The sequence below is a fragment of the Sceloporus occidentalis genome, unplaced genomic scaffold, assembly GCF_023333645.1.
Source record: "Sceloporus occidentalis isolate IW3139 unplaced genomic scaffold, rSceOcc1.0.p SCAF_17, whole genome shotgun sequence".
In the NCBI taxonomy this organism is placed as follows: Eukaryota; Metazoa; Chordata; class Lepidosauria; order Squamata; family Phrynosomatidae; genus Sceloporus; species Sceloporus occidentalis.
In genome coordinates, this window is record NW_028316997.1 from 487061 (window position 1) to 509953 (window position 22893).

Genomic DNA, 22893 nt, shown 5'->3' on the forward strand with positions numbered 1-22893 from the left:
TAGCAGGTATAGATCAACACATTAACACACAAACCCAGCTTTGCATGTATAGATCAATTGAAATTCACTTGTGATCTCAGCACTGAATGTATATATCAAATAAACAGAATCAGACATACAAATCCTGTATTTGCAGGTATACAATAATAATATATGAAATGTAGCATTGTAGGTATAGATCAAATCAATACATGGAAACAGCATTGCAGGTATTAATCAACTGAACAAGACAAGACAAACCCTGTATTTGCAGGTATACATAAATAATGTATGGAAACATAGCATAGCAGATATGGATCTACAGAAGAACACACAAACCAAGCTTTGCAGGTACAGATCAATTGGAATTCACATAAAAACACGGCATTAAAGGTATATTTAAAACCCCCTAAATTACAGGGATAGATCACAGGCTGCACACCTCAACCACGCTGCCCACATAGAACCTGGCCAGCACCCAGATAACACACATAAGATTTGCCATCTTTGTCCCATATACACCCTGCCTGTGCCATCTTGTTCCCCAAGGCTCAAACATCCTGCTAGTGCCGTCTTTGCCCTTCCACAATTATACATCTATGATACACACAATCACATTAACTCATGCTCTCCCTCATTCAGACAATTCATCCATTTTAAGAAACTACACCCCTTGGAGCTTCAAATGAGGGGCTACATGTACCGTATTGGTTCGAATATAGGCCGCACTTTTTCCCCCCACTTTAAGTCTTTAAAGTGGGGGTGCGGCCTATATTCGGGGTCTAGCGCCTGACGCCAGGCAGCGGGGTTAGGATACAGATCCCCCGCATCGGTGCAGGGGACCTGCATCCTACTCCCCGATACGCTCAGACAGCCTCCCCTGCCAGCACTTCCCACGGTGGGGGTGCCGGCACGGGAGATTGTCTAAGCACATCGTGCGGACCGTCCGCACAATGCGTTTTACCTCTGCCCCCCCCGACTTACCGGAGCAGACTCCCGGGTGTCTTGCGGGGCCGGCAGGGGACATCTACGCAATGCGTGTATAAAACTTCCGGTGCCGGCACATCCAGTATTCATCCAGTATTGCGTAGATGTCCCCCGCCGGCCCCGCAAGACACCCGGGAGTCTGCTCCGGTAAGTCGGGGGGGGCAGAGGAGGACAGTGGTAGCATATCTCGGGGAGGGAGGACAGTGGCAGCATATCTCGGGGAGGGAGGAGGACGGTGGCAGCATATCTCGGGGGGGGGGACAGTGGTAGCATATCTCGGGGGGGGAGGACAGTGGCAGCATATCTCGGGGGGGAGGAGGAGGACAGTGGTAGCATTTCTCAGGGGGGGAGGACAGCGTGGCAGCATGTTTTTTTGGTGCTTTTTTAAAGAAAAAACTTTTTCTTTAAAAAAGCACCAAACTTTTAGGGTGCGGCCTATATCCGAGCCAATACGGTATTTCTAGGACAAAAGTTGAGTGCACAAATAATGATGGAATATGTCGCTTTGGCTTGAAAATATGTTTTTTCTAACCATAACGACATGTTCATTTGTGTCTTGCACACTCCAGGTTTGTACTAGAAACACATGCAGCCCCTCATTTGATGCCCCAAGGGATGTCGTTTTTGCAAATGTGTACTTTTTGTGCCATAATTTAACTTCCCACGTGAGCAGTAATGCCATGTCAAGGCTTTAACCCTAATTACTGATCATTCACACGCCTTTCATATCTCCATTCACTCACAGAAGCACTCGCCATTCTTTCCATACATTTACTCACAGTAGCACACACCATTCTTTCCCCTTACAATCCCAAAGAAATGATGGTAAAGAGAGAAGAAAAAATCACTTTTACAGCAAAAATAAGTTTTGCAGTAATAATGCAAGGCGCTCCAGGGATGAGATGGTTACTCACGTACCACACAGGCTAAATGGCTGATTTTAATAATATTTGCAGTTCATCAGGATTTCAAAAATTGCCTCCCTCTACCGTTGGCTAAATTTAACCCCATGATCAAAGGGATCATAGGATTAAAAATTAGTATCGGCCATTTTTAAAAAGGGAATGTGACTTTTTATAGCTATATGATCGCTGTGGTAACATTGGCTACCACAGTGATCATTTAGCTAGAATACTTAAACTTTTTTTTTAAAGTTAAAGTAGTTTATGTTTAAATAATTTAATTTGGGGGTCTCTAGGCAATTATGATCTTTTTTATCTGCCTTTAGAGACCCCCAAATCATTTTTTTTTCCATTTTTAACTTAATATTTTTTATTAACTTATTCTTTATTTTTATTCTACAATCTATATACCATTGGAAAGGTGAGGCGATTACCTTTCCAATGGTATATGTTGGGGGTATGTAGCTGCTTAGATGCATGAGATACAGGCATCTAAGCAGCATGCTCCCATACCTCTTTAACTGACAATTGTCAGTTAATAAAGTTGCGCGGTGACATCATCGCGTCATTGCGCGAGACGTCACCAGGCAGAACGGGTGGCCCCGGTGATGCCCTTCAGTGTGAGGGGCAGATCGCCGGGGTAGGTGGTGATGTTGGTCCACAGTGCCGTCGTTAGCACCTGACTGGGACTGCTAGCGATGGCACCATGCCGTCGTTAGCAGTCAAGGACTGTCCTGGGTGATTACAAATTCGGCTGGGGGGCAACAGGGGGGGCAAGGAATAACCTAGGGGGGGCAATTGCCCCCCCTTGCCCCCTGTAGCAACGCCACTGCCCTTGAATATATTTATTGTATTAAGCGCTGCGTTAAATTGTTGGCGCTATATAAATAAAAGATAATAATAATAATAATAATAGGGCTGGTCTTAGAGCTGGGTGTGTGAGGCACCTGGCCAAAGCAGGGCATGGTGGCAAGCACTACAGAATATACCTGCACGTGGAGAAGTCAGTCTGGTACCTGACAGGGGTACAATGGAATCCTTCATAGTGCATCTATTTCTACACTGACATCCCCAAATGCATAAAAAGCACTCATGTAGGGGTGACATAGGGGGCTATTTGGTCATGCTGTGCACCACAACAATTTGAACTTACACAGCCAAGAGCAGCCAAGCTCACAATTTTATAAATTGCAGATCCATTAAGAATTAAAGTGCTTGGTACTGCCCTATTAATACGCTTTAGCTGACAACAGAGAAATAATCAGGCTGACTACTAGGTGACCCGACTGGTTGTATCCGCCACACTCTCCGTTTCTATGACAGCATGGCGGGTGATTTTGGTGCGTCCTGAGGGAGCTTCTCGCATTAGAGTAGTCTCAGACCGACCGTGCCATTAGAGAGTCCAAGTTCCCGCTATCACTGCTCTGCGCAGGAAAGATGCAGCATTCGTACGGAACTCAAGTCCCATCGTGTTAAGCTCTGAGTTCTCCCTAGTCACATGCTCATATACCGCCCTGTACTTGTTTGGTGACGTCACCGCGCATGCGCATCATGTTAAGGAGGCTGTGTTTTGTTGGGGCACGTGAAGAGTGCGACGTCATCATAAACACTCGTAGGCAAGATGGCTTCTCCTGGCACCGGAAAGGTAACGGAAATGGGAAGCCATGGGATTTCCGTGAACTAGAAAGCGCGACTGTCCCGCGGCTGTCGCTAGCACTTTGTTTGACGCGCGTACAGACTGCTTACATGCGTATGCATGTATTAAGCGTGTTCATGTCATTAATATGTACTGTGAAAGTAACATGTATGTCGGTATGCTGATGTCCACAGGCATGTAGTCTATTGAATGCGCATATTTGAGCCTCCCTTCTTTTTTTAACCTGCATTAGAAGGCAATGAACCACGTATTATATGTGAATTTAAATAAAGTTTGTGTAGAAGCACCAAACACAGGTTATGACATCCATGTGGAACACTGACAGGTCATAGAAATGATTGAATTCACATGATTTACAAAAGTAATTGCTTTTTTAGACATCACAGGACAGGTGTGGACAGTATACCCTATTACACAATATTCAGACAAATATTCCTTCATGTAAAAAGTTTTCTGATCCCAGCTCTATAATTACATGCTTCTTCCCCACTGTAGCGATCCTCCTCCTTATTTATCCGTGAAGTGTCTGTGTCTGTGTCTGGTTTGTTTTATTAATGATCTTTTATTTATATAGCACCAACAATTTACACAGTGCTTCTTACCATACATATAGTCAAACGTAAAGAGGGCCCTGCTTGCAAGCTTTTCTCAACCCGCTTGCTCTGTCCATTGAAAATCATTGGTAAGGAAAGCCGTTTGGGTCTGATATCGGATCATAATGCTGTGTTTAGAAACACTAATGTTTCATTCAAACACATTGAACAGGAGCATTAGTATTTATGCATGGCAAGTATTAAAAAAAAAAAAAAAAAAGGAACTGTTAAGAATGTTTTGTTACAATAGAAGTCTGTGTTTTATTTGGTCATTTATTTATAATGGTTTTGCCCAACCACTAATTATGTTTCTGGACACATAGGTGAACTGTTCATGTCTAGTAATCGTGCCTGGATCCCCTCGGCATGCCATGCTTAAGGCACGACTTTGAGCACAGGGCCAACTGCCAAAGTCCTCTGATCGCCGTGAAAACTAGGAAACGGCTTTAAGTCTATTGTAACATTTCTTTGTGTTGTGACATTCCTCTCAAAGGTGTTGCCCTAACTGCTCACATTATGAGAAGTAATGAAAGCTCTTTTAAAGATCGACTTTAGTAGAAGTCATTGTTCTGGTCATTTAGTGCTCATAAACCTTTCTAATATACTAAACTAATGAATTTCAACATATCTGTCAAGTTGTCCCCCCCCCCAGTTTCTATGGGAACAGCCTATCATTGTTTAATAGATCATATGATTCCCAGCAATAATGTTAATGATATTTTTATTACGGTTAGTGGATTCTGTGGAGTGGGTGGTATAGCATCTTTTTTTATTTAACACATTTAATTTCTTGGGAATCTGTCTATGCTGTATTTTCATTCTGCTATCACATGGTATGTTAATGGTTAAAAACCCTTGGCTGAATACCCAAAACCTTAATATTTAAAAGACAAATGTTATTAGTATTGTTGATGTTATTAATTGCTTATAATAACATGTTCACTTTTATAAAGTACAATAAATATTTTCTTTGTAGTTATACATTAGTTTACTTATGTAAAGTAGTATAAAATCTTTCTTAAACAGTAAGGAAATTCTGCTTGTAAATGTATCTTCCAGTACAAACCTACATCTGATTGCATCTAGCAGCCTTGGCAGGAAAGGCAGTACATTTGAGATATAGTTAATTCTCTTTCTTTTTTTTATTTATTTATTTATTTTTTTGTATTTTTATATACTGACCTCTTCTGTTTTCTCTTCACTTTCCTAACAGGTAGTTTATGAACATGAGGGTGTGTTCATTCATTCATCTTATGGAAAAGACGACGCACAAGACAGCTTAATATCTGGGACATTGCGTGTGATAGAAAAGGTATCAAAATGTTTAGATTGGCAGAAAATACTTGCTACTCTTTCAAAGACATTGATAGATACTTGCGTTGCATCTGGCAGGTTTTTGGATAGCTGTCAGTCTTCGTAAAACAAATATGTGCAGTGTATTTCTATGTTATATGCTGCCTAGCCTTTCGCTGTAGTTTGAAGGCGTATTGGCTTGTTCTGCTGGCTATAGCTTGCAATGGGATGGATATGCAACAGCAAGGTTGGATCCTCGAACCCGTTTCTAAAGAAGATTGCATACTGTCTGACAGGAGACAGTTGCGGGTTCCTTTTAAAGCAAATGAGCAGTGTTTCATTGTTCATTTCAATGAAAAAAAAGACATCACCAAAGCTAACACAGATTGCGAAGGCCAAATAAAGATATAAAAATAATCTTGAAATATATTATTTTAACATTCAAAGTATAATCTAGTAAAAAAACCCTCAGTTATCACTACTATTAGATAAGAGGAAGCATACCAAACCTAAAAAACAACCATTCTATCATGTTTGTTTTCTTTTAGGATGCTGACGTTATTGTAGATTGGAGAAGACTGGAAGAAACTTTGGATTCTTCAAATATTCTTTGTGCTGTGAAGGTGGGGCTGTGTATATTATTGTTTTAATGTAACTGTCCATTCTGAGTATTTATGAAAATCAAGCTGAGTACCCATATATGCTATTTTATTCTCACTGGCTCCCAAAACATGCTTCATAGGCATGGTCATATAATTTGTTGTGCAGTAGCGAACACACAAAAAAATATAATTTTCCAAAGGGGAATCAGCATCAGAGTTTCAGTGAAAGAAATAGGAATGTGGCATAGCTCTAGGTATTTTAAAGAGATTCTCTCGCCATCTCGGTTTTACAGTAGCTACATTCATTTAAACTTAAAGCGTTTGTGTAAGGGCTTAACCCCTTATTTAGCATTTTTACATAGTTTCCTTAACCGTGATTCTCCTTTTTAATTTTTCATGTACACACAAACTATATATTGTTTTTTCAAGGACATATAGAGCTTTCTTTAGATGTATAGTCCAACATTTAATATAAGTAATACATTAAAATAATGTAAATTATTTTTTTTGGGGAAAAAAAAGTTTTTGACTCTTTTCCAATGATAATTGTCCTCAAAGCAGTTGACCAAAATACCATAAAATATATTAAATGTGTCTCAACATGTGTAGGTGTTTTGGACGTAACGGGGGGGCACAAAATGGAACATGTCCAGTCACTGTTGAACATAAAATGTTATTTTCTGAGGCTTATGTCTGTTGGACTGTTTATCTGCCTACCAGCTCAAAACGCCCACAAAGTATATATTTTTGGAGAGAAGACACGCCAGGGTGTTTCACTAGGAACATTTGGATACTTATGCAACTAATTGCCAGTCCCTGGCAAAAGGAGCGTAACATTAATTATTTTAGGATTGTTTGCTCAGATTGCATGCAACTGCAGGGAAACTCACCACATGTATTCATCTGCATCTCCAGATTACAGAAATACCAATCATTTATAGGTTTTTGTATATATTTTAAATCAACGGGGCACACTACATGACATGAATAGGGCACACAGAAAATACAACTTCGATCGCCCTTATCATCAGGGAGATGAATCTCGTTCTCGCTGTGATCATGATCTGGATAGACAAAGAGAACAGTAACATTACAATTCATTCATAAAAAATGTTTCACGTAAATGGATATGGTTTAAATAAAGCCCTACTTTTACTGAACAAATATACAGTGCTGTGCAAAAGTTAGGCAGATGTGAAAAAATGCTGTAAAGCAGGGCTCGTCAGCCTGTGATCGCGGGGGCGCTGCTGCTGCTGTCTGCCCAAGAGTCTGGGCAGACAGCACAGCCACTCGGAGCCCTGAGCCTGAGATCACGCCCACGGAGTGATTCTGTAGGCTGAAGCCGCGATTACAGGTTTTCAGCTGCCACAGGCAACTTCAGGAAAGGGGGTTGAGTGTTGATTGGGTCCCCACACAAGTGTGGGGACCTGACACAACACCCCCCTGCTGCCTGATCGTTCCATGAGAGCGAAAGTGCAGCGTTAACCCATTAACCAGCAACAGCAAAAACGAGCCCCCACAAGCCCTGTGATGACTCCTGTAGGCATGGAAGCCTACAGCAGTCATCAAAGAGACTCCCCCTTTAATGGCTGGTCTATAGACCAGCAATTGCATCCCGGCTGCCACAGGCAGCTTCAGGGACAGGGGGAGAGGGTTCTTCGGTCTCCACATGAGTGTGGAGACCAGCCCCAACACTTCCCTGCTGCCTGATCGCTCCATGATAGCGACAGTGCAGCGTTAACCCCTTCAATGCTGCAATCGCGGCATTTAGGGGTTAATTCCCGTTTTGTACGGGGCTCTGCTGCTGGTGGTCTGCCTGGAAGCCCAGGCAGGCCAGCAACAGCAAAAACGAGCCCCCACAAGCCCTGTGATGACTCCTGTAGGCATGAAAGCCTACAGCAGTCATCAAAGAGACTCCCCCCTGCAATGGCTTGTCTATAGACCAGCAATTGCATCCCAGCTGCCAGAGGCAGCTTCAGGGACAGGGGGAGAGGGTTCTTCGGTCTCCACATGAGTGTGGAGGCCAGCCCCAACACCCCCCTGCTGCCTGATCGCTCCATGAGAGCGACAGTGCAGCGTTAACCCCTTCAATGCCACACTTGTGTATGACACATTTGTGGCATTGCGGGGGTTAACATTTGTCCCCACAAGCTTGTGGGGACTAAATATCAGTCAATGCTGTGCTCCAATGGAACATCAGCATTGAAAGCGTTAAAAAAACAAAAAAAAAACAGCAGTGACCTGAAAGTCCAGGGTGCTTCCAGGTCAAATGCTGTGAGTTTAGTAAGTGGGCTGATGATCATCAGATCACTCCTAACCAACTGTTAGTTTAAAAAAAAATCCTGGCTCCTAACTTTTTTAGCTGGCGCCTAGATTCACAACAAATTTGTCAAGCCCTGCTGTAAAGTAAGAAAGCTTTCAAAAATAGATGTTCATTTTATTTTCATCATAAACACGAACAGAAGAAAAATCAAGATTTTGTGTGTTCCTTCAAAACGGCATTAATTCTAGCTACACTTGCACGAAGTCAGGGATTTTGTAGGTATATAGTTAGCTGTATGGTTAAGCAAGCATACCAAATAGGTGCTAATGACCATCCATTTAAATATGAAGGTGAAACACGATCGTTAACTGAACAGCCCGTATAGGATGAATAGCCAAATTCACTAACAAAGTGAGGTTGTTGAAGATAGTTTAATGTCAAATTACATACTCCATGATGAGACTGAGAACAGCAATAAGACAGTCATACTGTATCAGCAAGGTCCTGTTCAGGCAGAAATTTCATACGTGGGTTTCCAGATGTTCTGTCCAAGCTCTTTTAAAGAAGCACAAAGAAACTGGCAATTTTGAGCACCATAGACCTAGTGGTCACCCAATGTGCAGAAGATAAAAGACACTTCATGCTTACTTCCCTTCAGAATTAGAAGATGTCCAGCATTGGCAGAAAACAGACTCTTCTAAACCCATCTGCTGTTCGGAAATGTCTGGTTAGAAATCGTCTTGTGGCCAAAAAGCCTTACCTCTGATGTGGAAACAAGGCTAGTAGACTTAGCTATTCATTCAGGTGTTGTGAACGAAATGTGAAGGCAGTTTGTTTGCCAATGGGCTGTAAAGTGGTACAAGAATGAGTCTGTGGGCAACGGTGAAGCATAGTGGAGGTTCCTTGCAAGTTAAGGGCATTTCTACAAATAGAGTTGGGGATTTGGTCAGAATGAATGGTCTCCCCAATGCTGAGAAGTACAGGCAGGTACTTTTCAATGATGGCGCTATATAAAACAATAAATGTAGATTCATACAATCATTATTTTTTTATATAACAAAGCACATTATGTATGTTTGGTGCTACAATTCTTCTTGTTATAATATGCATATTTATATACAGTATATATGCAATTGACTTCTGCTATTCATTTCAATTGAAATGCTACACAGCATTTGTAGAACTAAAAGTTTACTTCCTGCTTAGTATTTGCAGCCAGGGGGAGAAGGAAAAATAATTAGGTCACATTTTCTTACTTTAAAAACTGAGGAAGCCATGCAAGAATGAAGCAGTCAAGATACCCCCACACACACACACACACACACACTATTCTTTGGATGATATTTTCCTATAGCTTCTACCTGGGGGGGGGGGGAACTATTTTTACTAAGTATAGCACCTGCTGAATTTTAGTAATGGAAAGACATGTACTGAAATAGCATTTGGTTTCTGGTGTTATAAAATCAGTTTTCATGTCCCCGGGGGATGTTTTCACTAAGGTGTGAATGTTGGCAATTTGAGATTGAGGATAATTCACTATTGACTTACTCCTGCAAAAACACCAAGTTTAATGCTTGTCTGATACAGTGTTGGGAACTCCATGGTGACTATATTCAACTAAACAAACTCAGAGTCATATTCCTTTGTCTACTAGTGATCTAGATTTTGTAGTAGCCTGTTTCGCTTTAATTGTTAACCTTTTTGTTTTTGAATTAATTTCATAGGACTCAAGTTCGGTTGTGGAGTGGACTCCAACTCCAACAGTTGGCAGTGTCCATGGGACATCACACCAAAACAGTTATGAAGCTGAATGGGACATGGTCAATACAGTTTCTTTCAAGAAGAAGCAATTTTCAAACGGGGGTCTGTATCAAGAAATAGTTCTTACCCAAATGTATTGCTTTTGCTTTATCCTTGTTTTTTTTTTTTAACTGTGCCCCCTTAATAATCCAGATATTATTATATTTTTTTAAAGCATAGCATTTCTAAAATAAGTGGAGTAGTTAGGAAGGCGGAGAAAGCTGGGTACATATAGCACGCCCATTTACAGAACTCTCAGCATAATCCCGGTTATATTCATTAATCAAATGCCAAACCCGTTTTGTTTTTATGACCTGGAGCTGGTATCCAAAAATGTTGTATGTTAAATATTATTACAGCTCATGGTAACTACGTTAGCCACTGCGATCAATGCTATTTAGTTGTGTTACATTAGTAACACCTGGCAAACAGTCCAGGATTATTTGTTTCCTCCCTTTGACTTGATGACTTTAATAAAGATTGTTTTAATTCAGCTCTTCTGTACAACTACATAGTGTTCATTTTCTGAGGTTTTTCCATTGAAAAACGATTGCAACTGTTATGGGAGATCATCTTCATAATGTAGAAAGCTATAATGAAAGTTATGGACGCATGGCTAGTGGGCTGTCCAAATCACAAAACTGTTTTAGTGGGTTCCAATTAAGCACTTTCATAAATTGGATATGGTTTAAAACCAAAGGTTTAAAAAAAAAAAGGCTTGGGTCAAGCTTGCCATGTGACCATGAGTGGTATTGACAGTGCATTCGTATACTTTTTTTAAGATTTGAGCTGCATACTAGTGTTAGAAAATCATATTTGAATTTACGCTATAACAAGCCATTAATGTTGCCTATTTCTATCACCAAAGTATTTCACATATTGGTTAAACACCCAGTTTCAGCAAAGTTGTCTGCGAAGGTGAAAGGAGAACATTATTTTTTTATTTAGTGCTTTTATCACATTAAAATTAGTTTTTTTTAAAGGTATTGTGCTTTTCATATTGTGGTATTTTTATTTTAATCAGTTCTAGAACTATAGTAATACATAATATAATGTTTTAAACCTACTGCATTTTAGATATTTGTAAATGTTCTAGTTCTATTATGTTGGCCCAATTCTATTAGGTAAACACTCTGACTCCTTATCAATACTGCCTTGTGGTAAAGAAAAGAAAGGCTCTGTCTTTGTTACCCACACAGCGACTGAGTAATAAAGTCTTATGGAGGAAACTATTTGATTCAACAAACAGAACTTCTTTAGCGTTCCCATAAATGCGTGTTCTCTGTGTGTTGCTGCAGTAGCCTATGGTGACGGCCTCCCTGTCTGCAGACAAAGGAAGTTTATTGGAAAAAAAATGAAATAAACCCAAGTTTTCTTCAATGCTAAACTACATTACTGTATACAGTACTGTATTTAATGCTTAAAGAAAAATTATTTGTTTTCCATGAGACTTCCTCTACAAAAGTGAAAAACAGCTATCTCCATAATCAGCCAATCAACTGTGATCCTATTTGAGTCAAGTGAAATCAGATGGCATGCATGCACTTAATGCTATGGTCACATTAGCTGCTGAAATGGTTATTGGAATTACAACATATTCTTTTGTGTGAAAGGTAATATTTATCTTTTTACTGAGATGCCTGTTACTAGTTAACGCTTTGGATATAAGTGGAACAAACAATGGCTTTCCAAGGGTATTGAGTACCTTCCATTATTCCTTTCGCATATACGGTAGTTCATATTGTTGGTACTCACAACTGTTGTTCGAATCATCTTAATAGAGCATGAGAAAACAAATGATGTATTTATGTATTAATAAAGTTGTAATGACTGCATATTTTTTTTATGGTCCGCCGCACTTCCAGAAAACACATGACTTACTGCATACTAATAATTATTATAATAATACATTTCATGGTCTTTGGCCCCTTGCGCTAATTGATATTTTGTTGTTTTTTATGCTTATGTTTGTTTTCTAACTTCTTTGTCTTGCATCTCAAGATGTAATTTTGTTAGAAATTCGAAGACCTAGAAATTGTCATAACTAGAGATATAAGATCTGACAGCAATGAACCTTAAGATTCCTCCTTTTAAATTGGATTTATTAACCATTTCAGATTACCATATGATTTATTCTACTTTTGGGAAGTTTTGTGACGTATTCATTGCACGGGACTGCCGGTATTTATTGTCTCCACTTTGTTTTTAGGTGTTCAGAGTCCTTTGAACATGCAGAGCAAATGGTCATTCCTCTTCAGCCTGACTGACCTGAAGTCAATTAAACAAAACAAAGCAGGCATGGGCTGGTCTTATTTTGTTTTCTGCTTGAAGGATGATGTTGTCCTTCCAGCTCTCCACTTCCATCAAGGAGGAAGCGAACTTCTGCTTGAATGCCTTGAAAAATATGTGGTGCTGTGTGAGTAAGTATCATGAAACACCTTCGGCATTTTCTCTTCTGCTTGAATTGGTTTAACTTTGTTGTTGGAGACCTCAAAGAGTTTTTCATATAAAGGTTTCCATATCTAGCAGTCACTGTCCTCTCTCCCTTCCCCCTCTCTCTCATTCTCTTGCTCCACCAAATATTCTTCTGTTCGCTTATGTTGCGTTTTGTTAAAGGCTAAAAAGGCTAAGAGGGGCACGCAATATTTAATGGAAATCTTAATTAAAATGGATAATGTGAATCGTATTCATCGTGTATTTTGGAACATGTTCTTTGTGAAGGAAATTTGATATATTTATTAATAAATAAAATAAGGTTATTGATACACGCTCATTAAAGTATTGCCCCTGTGTGTATTTAAAAATTACAAAAAGGAAAGTAAAAATAGCGTCAAAAAGATTATACATTTTTTGGAAGGCAATCAAGACACTTAGATTGTTTGCATAATGTCCTTTTTAATATGTGTCACTTGAATATAAATTTTAACGCATATGGAAGGTCTTACCATAGTTTCAGGAGTATGTTACTTAGAGGAGTGTTGGAAGCCACCTGCAGGTGAAATTTTATTCTGATTTCAGCTTTACGTGTGGAAATCTTGTTTGATTTCCTCTCACCTCATAATGTTGTCCCATCCTGTTGTGTTGAGAAAGAAGAGATAAAACTTATTAAAGATCTTATCTTCTGTTTTAATAACACTCAAGGTAGTCACGGTACAAGGGAAATAAGAAAATTCATTCTTTGCCCCTAGCAAAACAATTGCTGATTATATCAGTGTGATTGCGGTTGGTTCAGGAGAGTAATATCTGACCGGTGGAATAGTGCTATGCTCCAGAATAAACATATTGTTTTATGCAGGCAGCCTACTGGGGCCTTCTTCTCTGCTTCTGTTATCTATCATGTCTATTTGCCTTTCTTGGATGAATAATAATAAAGCTTTGTTAGTTTAGCCATTCCAACATTGTGATGCGCTGTGAATTGAATATATTTTTGCAGGTGAGCACTAAGTAGATTATATGCAAGATGTTTAAGAACCTGGCACTTTGTGTATAGGTTGGTCTGTGTTCCTTTCTCGTCAACATTCAAATCCGCAGCAATTTTTAACGGCAAGCAACACAGATATGAAGCATAGCAACCGTGATGAAGTTGTTATTGTTTATTGCTTTGCTGGCTCCTCTGCTCAAGTCTCAGGACTCTAATTTACATTTGAGCAGTAATTCAAATGAATAATCTTTATAGTATTCTTCACTAGAGCAGACAACACATGGTTCATCTGCCTCTTTGTTTGTGTTCTCTGTCTCATTGGTGTCTCAAAACGGGTTTTTATATAGTGTGATAAACTCTTTGTTAAATTCAGTTTGGATTATTAGCCAATAAAAACTTGTAATAACTTCATACACAGAGTGTAGATTTCAATATTTGGAGTTTTAATCCTATATTTATTAGTACATTAAGTTGCAGAAAGTAGTAAATATAAAGTCATGGCTCCTTAATATAAGCACATTATAGTGTAGTTGGTTCTGTATGACTTCGAACAAATATATGGTAGTTTGTGCATATTGGTATATTAGAGCTGCATAATATGTGGTAAACAGTACTGTGCAAACGTTTTAGACAGGCATGTAAAGTAAGAATGCTTTCAAAAATAGTTTATTTTTATCAATAAACAAATTATTATTATAGATTTTCTTGTTAACCACACTTTTAATAAAAGTAAGTAACACACCGAAATCACACTCCTATCATGCCAAGTCAGCCAGTACATGCTGGAGTCTGGGTATGCCTGGGCATGATAGGAGTGTGATTGATGTTAACAATTATATATATATATATATATATATATATATATAATATATAATTTGCATTTTTGTCCAATTTTGCTGTGTTACTTTTAATAAGTGTGGTTATTTTTATTTATTTTTTTAAGGAGGGGGTTCATTTTCAGTTTCGGCCTAGTGAATCCTGAATTTTCAGTTTCGGTTCCAGAATTTGCATTTAGGTGCATCCCTAGTCTTGGTACCATTGTGGTCTTATGGAAAAAGTGGGTCGTTCTGTGCCTTCTCTCAGTTCACAGTACTAAAGCCCAAGCTTTCCCACCTTCTACTTTATTCACGATTATGTACTGTATGCTCTGCAACAAATGATCACATAGGCTTTATGTTAAATCATTTCTAGTGTCATCTAATCCTCCATCATCTTAGTCTAATTTACATTTATCATGTTTGATGGCAACTTGTAGATGCTAGAATAACGAACCTTTACGTCTTCTACTCAGAACTGAATGAGATCAAGAATTGTATTAAATTTTGTATCTGTAGTTTGAGAACCAAAATATATTTTGTTACCGCTTCTATAGATGTGGATTTCTGTGCATTTTATTTCATATGTGATTTTATTTCTTTTTTGCAATTATTGGGTTCTTGCTATTTCTAATTATCATTTTGTCAATTCATAATACTCTCTTTCAGATCTGAACAGGATGGTAGAGTTCTTCTTGTGAATAACCAAAACAAGAGCCTTTCCCAATCATTTGAAAACCTTCTTGAGGAACCAACATATAATTTACTACAAGTAAGTGCAGGGTCTGTATTTTTAAACATAACATTTGCGAGTTGCTTACTTCGATAAGAATCCTTCTGCCCTGCAAGCATTTACTGAAAGCATCCTACAGAAACTTCTTTGAGTTATTCTGGGTTCTAAGGATGCCCAATAGTTTATCAACAGTTGATGAGTTAGCTTACTACATAGTTAAAGGGGAAATGTCACCATCACAGCTTTTAGGATAACTGAACTAAGTCTACTGTATAAAAAACTAGCTATAATGTGTAATTTTTGCTTATCAATTAGCATACTTGACTTGAAGATAAATGGTATACAAGTAAAGGACTTTTTACCTTGTGGAAGCACATAGATCTGAGACAAAAGATGCTCCTTTTTATCCACATAAAGCTCAATTACCACTAGGTAATGTTTTTTGTTAATCTCTATACGCTGTAACATAAGCTCATTGCACAAATATGATACACCATAAACCTTGACAGTAACTACAAATAGGAGCTCGTTTTTGTATTAGAGACTCTCCAGCCATGATATACAGTTTCATTGCATATGGTAGCTGGTCCCCTTAATGCTAAGTCCCTTTATGCAGATGATAAAAAGGTCTGCGTAGATTTATCAGTACAGGAGGTATGTTTATTTCAGAGGCAAAATATTAAAGCACGAGGCCATGATGTAAAACTGGAGGTTCAGAGGTTTAGATGTAATGTAAAGAAGTTTTACCAGAGTGTGGTCTTCCATCAATAGTGATAGATTGTAAAGCTATCTTGAATCTAAGACCTTAATTAAGGTCTGAGTTTCAGGAAAAAATGGACAGACTATTGCGACACAATGGTTCTTATCTGTTGTCAAGTTCTATGTTATGTTTATGGTATTCTCTGGTCATGTAATGAATTCTTGCTTTATTTTGTGTGTTTATTAGTCATTATTCTAACAGCAACCAGGGAATCTGAACTTTTGTGCTTTTTAGGTTGTGCACGCCTCCATTTTTGTATATTGTTTATATTAAAGTACTTTTTGAGTACTTTAATATATATTGTTTGTGAAGGAGGCTCCCTGGGACACTAGACTACCCCTTGAACCCTTTCGCTGCCAACCACGTATCTCATGTATTTTCTGTAGCATAGCAGAGCTTTCTTACCTCCCCAAAAGATTAAATGTAAAATGTGTTGACATTCCTCTTACAGTGAAGAAGATTCTGCAGATTGTTGTGTGTGATTTAAAGTGCCAGTGTGCTGCCAGCTGATCTATTATGAGATTGTGGGGTGCAACATTTTCTACCTAGGGTTTGTGTCTTTACCATGATTATGGAATTTAACCCCTTTCTCTGTGCCTACCCTGCACTGTTTTGTGTACAGTGACCTTCATGGGCTGCATGTGCAATCTACTTGTATATGCAATCACATATATTGGTTACATTTACTAAAGAATCTTGTGGAATCTTTTAAGAAAATTATTTGAATCAGTTACCCTTGTGCCACAACCAGGTTACCTGGAAGACATTCTTATTTTAATTTTTTAAACTAAGACTTAAGGATGTAAAAAAGGTCATCTTAACACAATCATTAACTGAAACTGAAACAGCTGTGTAGGAAGAATAATACTGCTTGAGGAACAGCCAAACTCACTAGCAAGGTGAGACTAAGCACAGCAACAAGACATAAGGCAGTTTTACTGCATCAGCAAGGTCTCACAGGAAGAAATTTCAAAGCAGACATGGGTTTCCAGATGTTCTGTCCAAGCTCTTTTGAAGAAGCACAAAGAAACGGCAATGTAGAGCACCGTAAATGCAGTGGTCGGCCAGGGAAGCACATCATGCTTACTTGCCTTTGCATTCAGAAGATGTCCAACAGTGCCACCAGCTCACCATTGTCAGAAAACATCAGGACCCTGGTACACTTATCTAATGTCAGGAGAAGTTTGTTTTCTGAAAGGTCAGAAGTGGTCTTCATGGAAGGCTTGCGGCCAAAAAGCCACAACTCCAATGTAGAAACAAGTCCAAGCGACTCGACTATTAATGAAAACGCAGGTACTGGGGTGCAGAAAAATGGCCGCTGTTTCTCTGGACTGATGAGCCAAAATTTAAAATATTTGGCTGTAGCGGAAGGGAGTCTGCTTGCCGAAGGGCTGGAGAGAGGTACAAGAATGAGTGTTTGTAGGTAATAGTGAAGCATGGTGTGGAGGTACCTTGCAAGTTTGAGGCTGCATTTCTGCGAATGGAGTTGGAGATATGATCAAAATTAATGGTCTCATGAATGCTGAGAAGTACAAGCAGATACTTATCCATAATGCAATGCCACCAAGAAGGCATCTGATTGGCTCTAAATTTATTATGCAGCATGAAAAATGTTACTGTAAGTGATAGCATGACCCCAACAAAGCTCTGATCTCAAGATCATCAAACCTGTCTGGGATTACATCAAGTGAGAGAAGCAACTGAGGCTTCCTAAATCCAGAGAAGAATTGTGGTTTGTTCTCCAATGTGATTGGATCAGCCTGCCCCTTGAGTTCCTTAAAAACAGTGTGCAAGTGTACCTAGGAGAATTAATGCTGTTCTGAAAGTAAAGGGTGGTCACACTGACTTGATTTAAAGTTTTTCTCTTCACTCACTATTAACATAATATTTATGAAAGCATTCTTACCTTACAGAATTTTTTCAAACCTGTGTAAAAAATTTGCACAGTACTGTAAATACCATCTCTTTATTTTGATTATTAAGATCAAACTGATTTTGCTGGTACTCTCTAGATACTTTCAGGGTATCCTTTTTAACTTAATCTGCTTGTTCTATAAAAGCCTGTTATTGTCATTACAGTTTCTCTTGACTTTCATGAGTTTCTGAATATAATTTTTTTCCAGGGACGATAGGGCCCACCATTAAATAATACATAACTGTTGCGGTTTGATTGTGGCGTACAACGGACTGTGTTAAACGGAGCGTTGGGACGTCTGCTTGAATGTAAGCAGGTTTTTACTTCGTAATAAAATTTGTCATATTACCTCTTAATGTTCTCTTCTCCGTAACTTGTTTTGTCCCGATTTTTCAGATTGAGTGTTGAAGCAGAAATGGAAAGCTTTTTTCCCTTATGAGATTGAAGTGCCCAAAAGCATTGTGCTGTCTCTGCAGTAAAGTTGGAACCAACTTTAATTGCTCCTATAGGCGACGTTATGACATTTAAATAAGAATATTGTTGTGCTACGCTTTTTTAGTACCGTATTTGCTCGATTATAAGACGACCCCCCAAATCTGAATATTAATTTAGGGAAAAAAAGGAAAAAGCCTGAATATAAGACGACCCTATAGGAAAAAAGTTTTACCAGTAAATGTTAATTCATCTAAACAATTTTTTTTAATAAAAGCTATGATTGAGAAAAATATATATATTTTTTTTTATTTATTTCTATTTTCCAACCTGCCCCCCAGTTATGCACATCTGCCCCAGAAATGCCTTATACCCCCTATATTCTACTGTGCCCCATGATATGCCTTTTAACCCTCTAAATGCAACTGTGCTCCATGATATGCCTTTTAACCCTATATACCACTGTGCCCCATGATATGCCTTTTGACCCCCTATGTGCCACTCTGCCTCCTGAAATGCCTTATACCCCTATATGCCACTCTGGCATTTAGAGGGTTAAAAGGCATATTATGGGGAAGAGTGGCATATAGGGAGGTTTAAGGCATTCACGAGGCAGAGTGGCGTATAGAGGGTTAAAAAGGCATTTCTGGAGGCAGAGTGGCATTAAGGGGGTTAAAAGGCATTTCACAGAGCACTCTGCCTCCAGAAATGCCTTATGCCCCCCCATTTAACACTTCCCCTCCCTCCCTCCCTCCTCCAAACTTACCGGTGCTTCTGACTTCCCTGTCATGTAGCCGGGGCAGCGTGTAGATTCCACGCACTTACGCTGCAGCCGGAAGGAGGCGTGGCTAGCAGCGGGGGTTGTCTGCGTCCATCGCACAGACCTTCCTCGGCTGGGGAAGCCTGGCTTCCTCAGCCAGGGAAGGTCTGCACGATGGACGCAACCAACCCCCGCTGCTAGCTACGCCTCCTTCCTGCTGCAGCGGAAGTTGTCTACGCGAATCGCGTAGACATCTACACGCTGCCCCAGCTACACACCGGGGACTCAGAAGTACCGGTAAGTGGGGCGAGGGGAGACAGGGGGATCCAGGTCCCCTGCAGCTGCGGGGGATCTGGATCTTAGTCGTCTCATAGTCAGACCTATTTGAGGTCCGATTATAAGACGACCCCGATTATAAGACGACCCCGATTATAAGACGAAGTGTATTTTTCAGAGCATTTGCAAGCAAATACGGTATTTAGAGTTTTAAAGTACACGGGTAGAACTGTACTGTGTGTGAACAGCCGTTTTGTCACCTTTCTTATGGATCTGAATATATGTGTAGGCCTATGTGATCTATTCTGTTTATGAAGGTAGCTCTTTGCTTCTGGGATGTAGGCACAAGGGAGCTTCTTACCCGCACACTCAAAATAAATATTTTGGCGGTAATACATACTATGCTCCTCAGCAACATGTTTCCATAAACAGGTATGGTTAGTTACTAGGTTACTAGTGTAACCTGATGAGAGTTCTAATCTAATATATCCCAATACAAGTTACTCTTACTGTATAACCAACCCTATGTTTTATCTTTAATATGCAACAGTTGAAGGTTGTGCAAGTTATTTCATACATATTGTTTCTCATAGTGACCTTTAGCTTTCTAATTTAGCTCCATATATTGTCACTCTGTCTGCTGCCCTTGAGTATAGTTTTTATGAGCTTAGCAATGTATGAGTTCAGGGGCAAAACTTATTTGTGCTGATATCTATAAATTAAAGCAGATGTCTCAGGTAGACCACCTGGGTTAATAGGCGTTGTTGCTGGATTCTTCTTAACAAAAGGTGGATACAAATGGGCAGCTGCTCCAGTTCTTGCAGTCAAATTATAGCCCCTACGAATTGAGTCACACACTTTATTGGGGAAGAACTGGAGCTTTTTATTGGTAGTAAAACAATATTATCTCATGGAATACACATAGAAAAGACTGTAAATTGAACTGGGCAAAGGCATCACCGGCCACTAAGAGTTGGATACCTGGGGTGTGGGGGCTAACCAGTTCCAACTCAAAGTAGAGAAGAATAACCTACATAAAACTCAGGTGTCGCTGAAGCTACCAACCAGAAAAGGCAAGGACACTAGGGAGACAGTCATGGAAAACATGACCAGTGAAGAGGGATACATCTTCTGGCAGGCTGGCACGGTGTAAAACATATATAACATTAATTAACAAGTCCTGTTAGTCACTTTTCCCAAAATTACATGTTTACCGTTCTGTTCATGTAACAATGATCTCTATAATTATTTCCCCCCATTCTGTTATATTTCACCTCCTGTTAAGCTGCTGATCCCTGTTGATTAATTTGGGCAGCCTTCATAGTTGATAAGAGAAAATAGAAGGACTACATAATGCTGGTCCAGCCGTTGGCTGCCACCCATCTCACATTTACATAAGGTAACATTTTAAAAAAAAATCTGTAAAATTAATTAGGGGGGTTTAGCTAATGAATTTAGTAATGCTAAATCTGTGATGGTGACACACTTTTAAAGCACCCCAGATGTTTTAGAGCATGACAGGCAGCATGGAACAACATTGCTTTTTATTAATAAATGAATTACCTTTGTTGTTGATGTATCTGCTTAACAAGCCACAAAGGCTCCGGCAATAAAGTTGCAGGCTGTTTTCTGCAAGTAGTCCAGCCCTTTATATTTTATAAAATACATTTTATTCTATTATTATATATAGTGTCACTAGGTGTTTATTTGTGGCCCTAACTTTGATGTGCTTTCAGTGCCATTAGAGTGATTGTAAAGGCTGAGATGAGTAAAAATGTATATGCTTGAACAATAAATGCACTAATAATTCAAAACAACTGCATGCTATTTAACTTTACACATATGTTGTCTAACGTATATTGATGTTTGGCTTACAGAAATTAAAAAAGGATCCATACACAGCCACTATGGTAGGTTTTTCCAAAGTCACAAACTACCTATACGACACCTTAAGAGGCACAGATCTATCGACACACCGCAGACCTCCCCAGGAAATGGCGGACTTCCTTGGAGATGCGATTCCAGATTTAAAAATAAACCAGCAAGAAGAATCTGGATTTGAAGTAATAACTCGTGTATGTATTGACGTCTTTCAGCTTCTCATGCCGGAGGGTTTCTAGTACTGTGAAGGGGGGATTGTGATGCCGCTCTGAGCCATACATCAATTTTCATTTAGGCGCACACGATGATCATTCAGAATGCTGGCATGTATGAGACATGAAAGTATTTTGGCCGACATGCCAGGGGCACTCGCTGTGAAGCTGTGGTCATTGTGTTTTGATTGCCCCTGGCAATGACATATGTCCATTTGGTACCCAACAGATCCAAGTCTACTTTATTAAATCTTACTAAGGATAAGATTTTTCTGATATACAAATACATCTGTTTTATTGGGTTCCCTGAACATATTTCTCATAAGTAGAATAATAAGATCCACAACACAATATCCATTATATTTATGTATATTATCTATGTACATATGTTTGCATCATAGGTTACCATTAGGTATGTACGTACGTAATGTACATTTAGCATTTTGTATGGCAATAAACTTTTTTTTTTGGTCCATTTACCCCCCCCCATGATTTCCCAAACTGCATTTTAGCTTTGCAGGCTCACATTGAAAACCCACAGTAGTTGATTTTGGTGATCTGTTTGTGGCCAACAATATGATAGATTTAACAAACTAACATGAACCAGCCGCCATTTCACTGAGGGAAACATGCTTAGGGAACATGCTAATTTGTGGGAGTAAAAATATTTCACGTGACGCTTTAAGTAGTGTAAATCTGTTCCATGTTGTCAGGTGAAAATAGTGTATGTCTTTCATAGCTCGTCTCTTGGAGGAGGCGGTAGCACTTTTCATGTTGACTTATTACCTGCTGCTATAGTAAATCAGATGTTGGTTTTCACTTTTGTTAAGTCTTGTCTTCTGTGTAATCTCCCATTTAATGGTATCAATAAACAGAATATATAGACGTGCAGTAATGTGATTTTCAAGTGCCTGTATAATAGAAACATTAACTATTTCTCCTTTGTTGCAAAACGGGAATATATAGACTCCATTTTCACACCGATAATGGATATTTTATTTCAATAACAAAAGCATACAATGAAAATTTTTTATATTTATATAATATTAATATGTATAATATTTATACCCCAAGAATAAATGAAAAACATACCGTATTTGCTCGATTATAAGACGACCCCCCAAAATCTGAATATTAACTTAGGAAAAAAAGAAAAAGCCTGAATATAAGACGACCCTAAAGGAAAAAAGTTTTACCAGTAAATGTTAATTCATGTAAACTATTTTTTTTTAAAATAAAAGCTATGATTGAGAAAAATATTTTTTTTGTTTTTATTTTAGTTACGCACATCTGCCCCCAGGCTTGCCACACCAATATGGCACTGTGGCCCATGATATGCCTTTTAACCCTCTATATGCTACTGTGCCCCATGGTATGCCTTTTGACCCACTATGTGCCACTCTGCCTCCAGAAATGCCTTATACCCCTATATCCCATTCTGGCATTTAGGGGGTTAAAATGCATATTATGGGGCAGAGTGGCATATAGAGAGGTATAAGGCATTCCAGGAGGCAGAGTGGCATTAAGGGAGTTAAAAGGCATTGTATAGTGCACTCTGCCTCCAGAAATGCCTTATACCCCTATATTCCATTCTGGCATTTAGGGGTTAAAA

The 22893-nt window shown here is 39.1% G+C and overlaps 1 protein-coding gene across 1 annotated transcript in view; it reads left to right on the plus strand.

The window, feature by feature from the left end:
• Positions 1-3489: 3489 nt before the first annotated feature.
• Positions 3490-22893, plus strand: part of LOC149302723 (TBC1 domain family member 15-like) — a 34403-nt gene continuing 14999 nt past the window's right edge. Inside the window, exons 1-7 of the mRNA XM_089482053.1 lie at positions 3490-3513; positions 5332-5430; positions 5960-6034; positions 10001-10139; positions 12286-12496; positions 14982-15084; positions 21066-21263. Of these exons, the coding sequence (XP_089338179.1) occupies positions 3490-3513; positions 5332-5430; positions 5960-6034; positions 10001-10139; positions 12286-12496; positions 14982-15084; positions 21066-21263 (849 nt within the window). The remainder of the gene's footprint in view (positions 3514-5331; positions 5431-5959; positions 6035-10000; positions 10140-12285; positions 12497-14981; positions 15085-21065; positions 21264-22893) is intronic.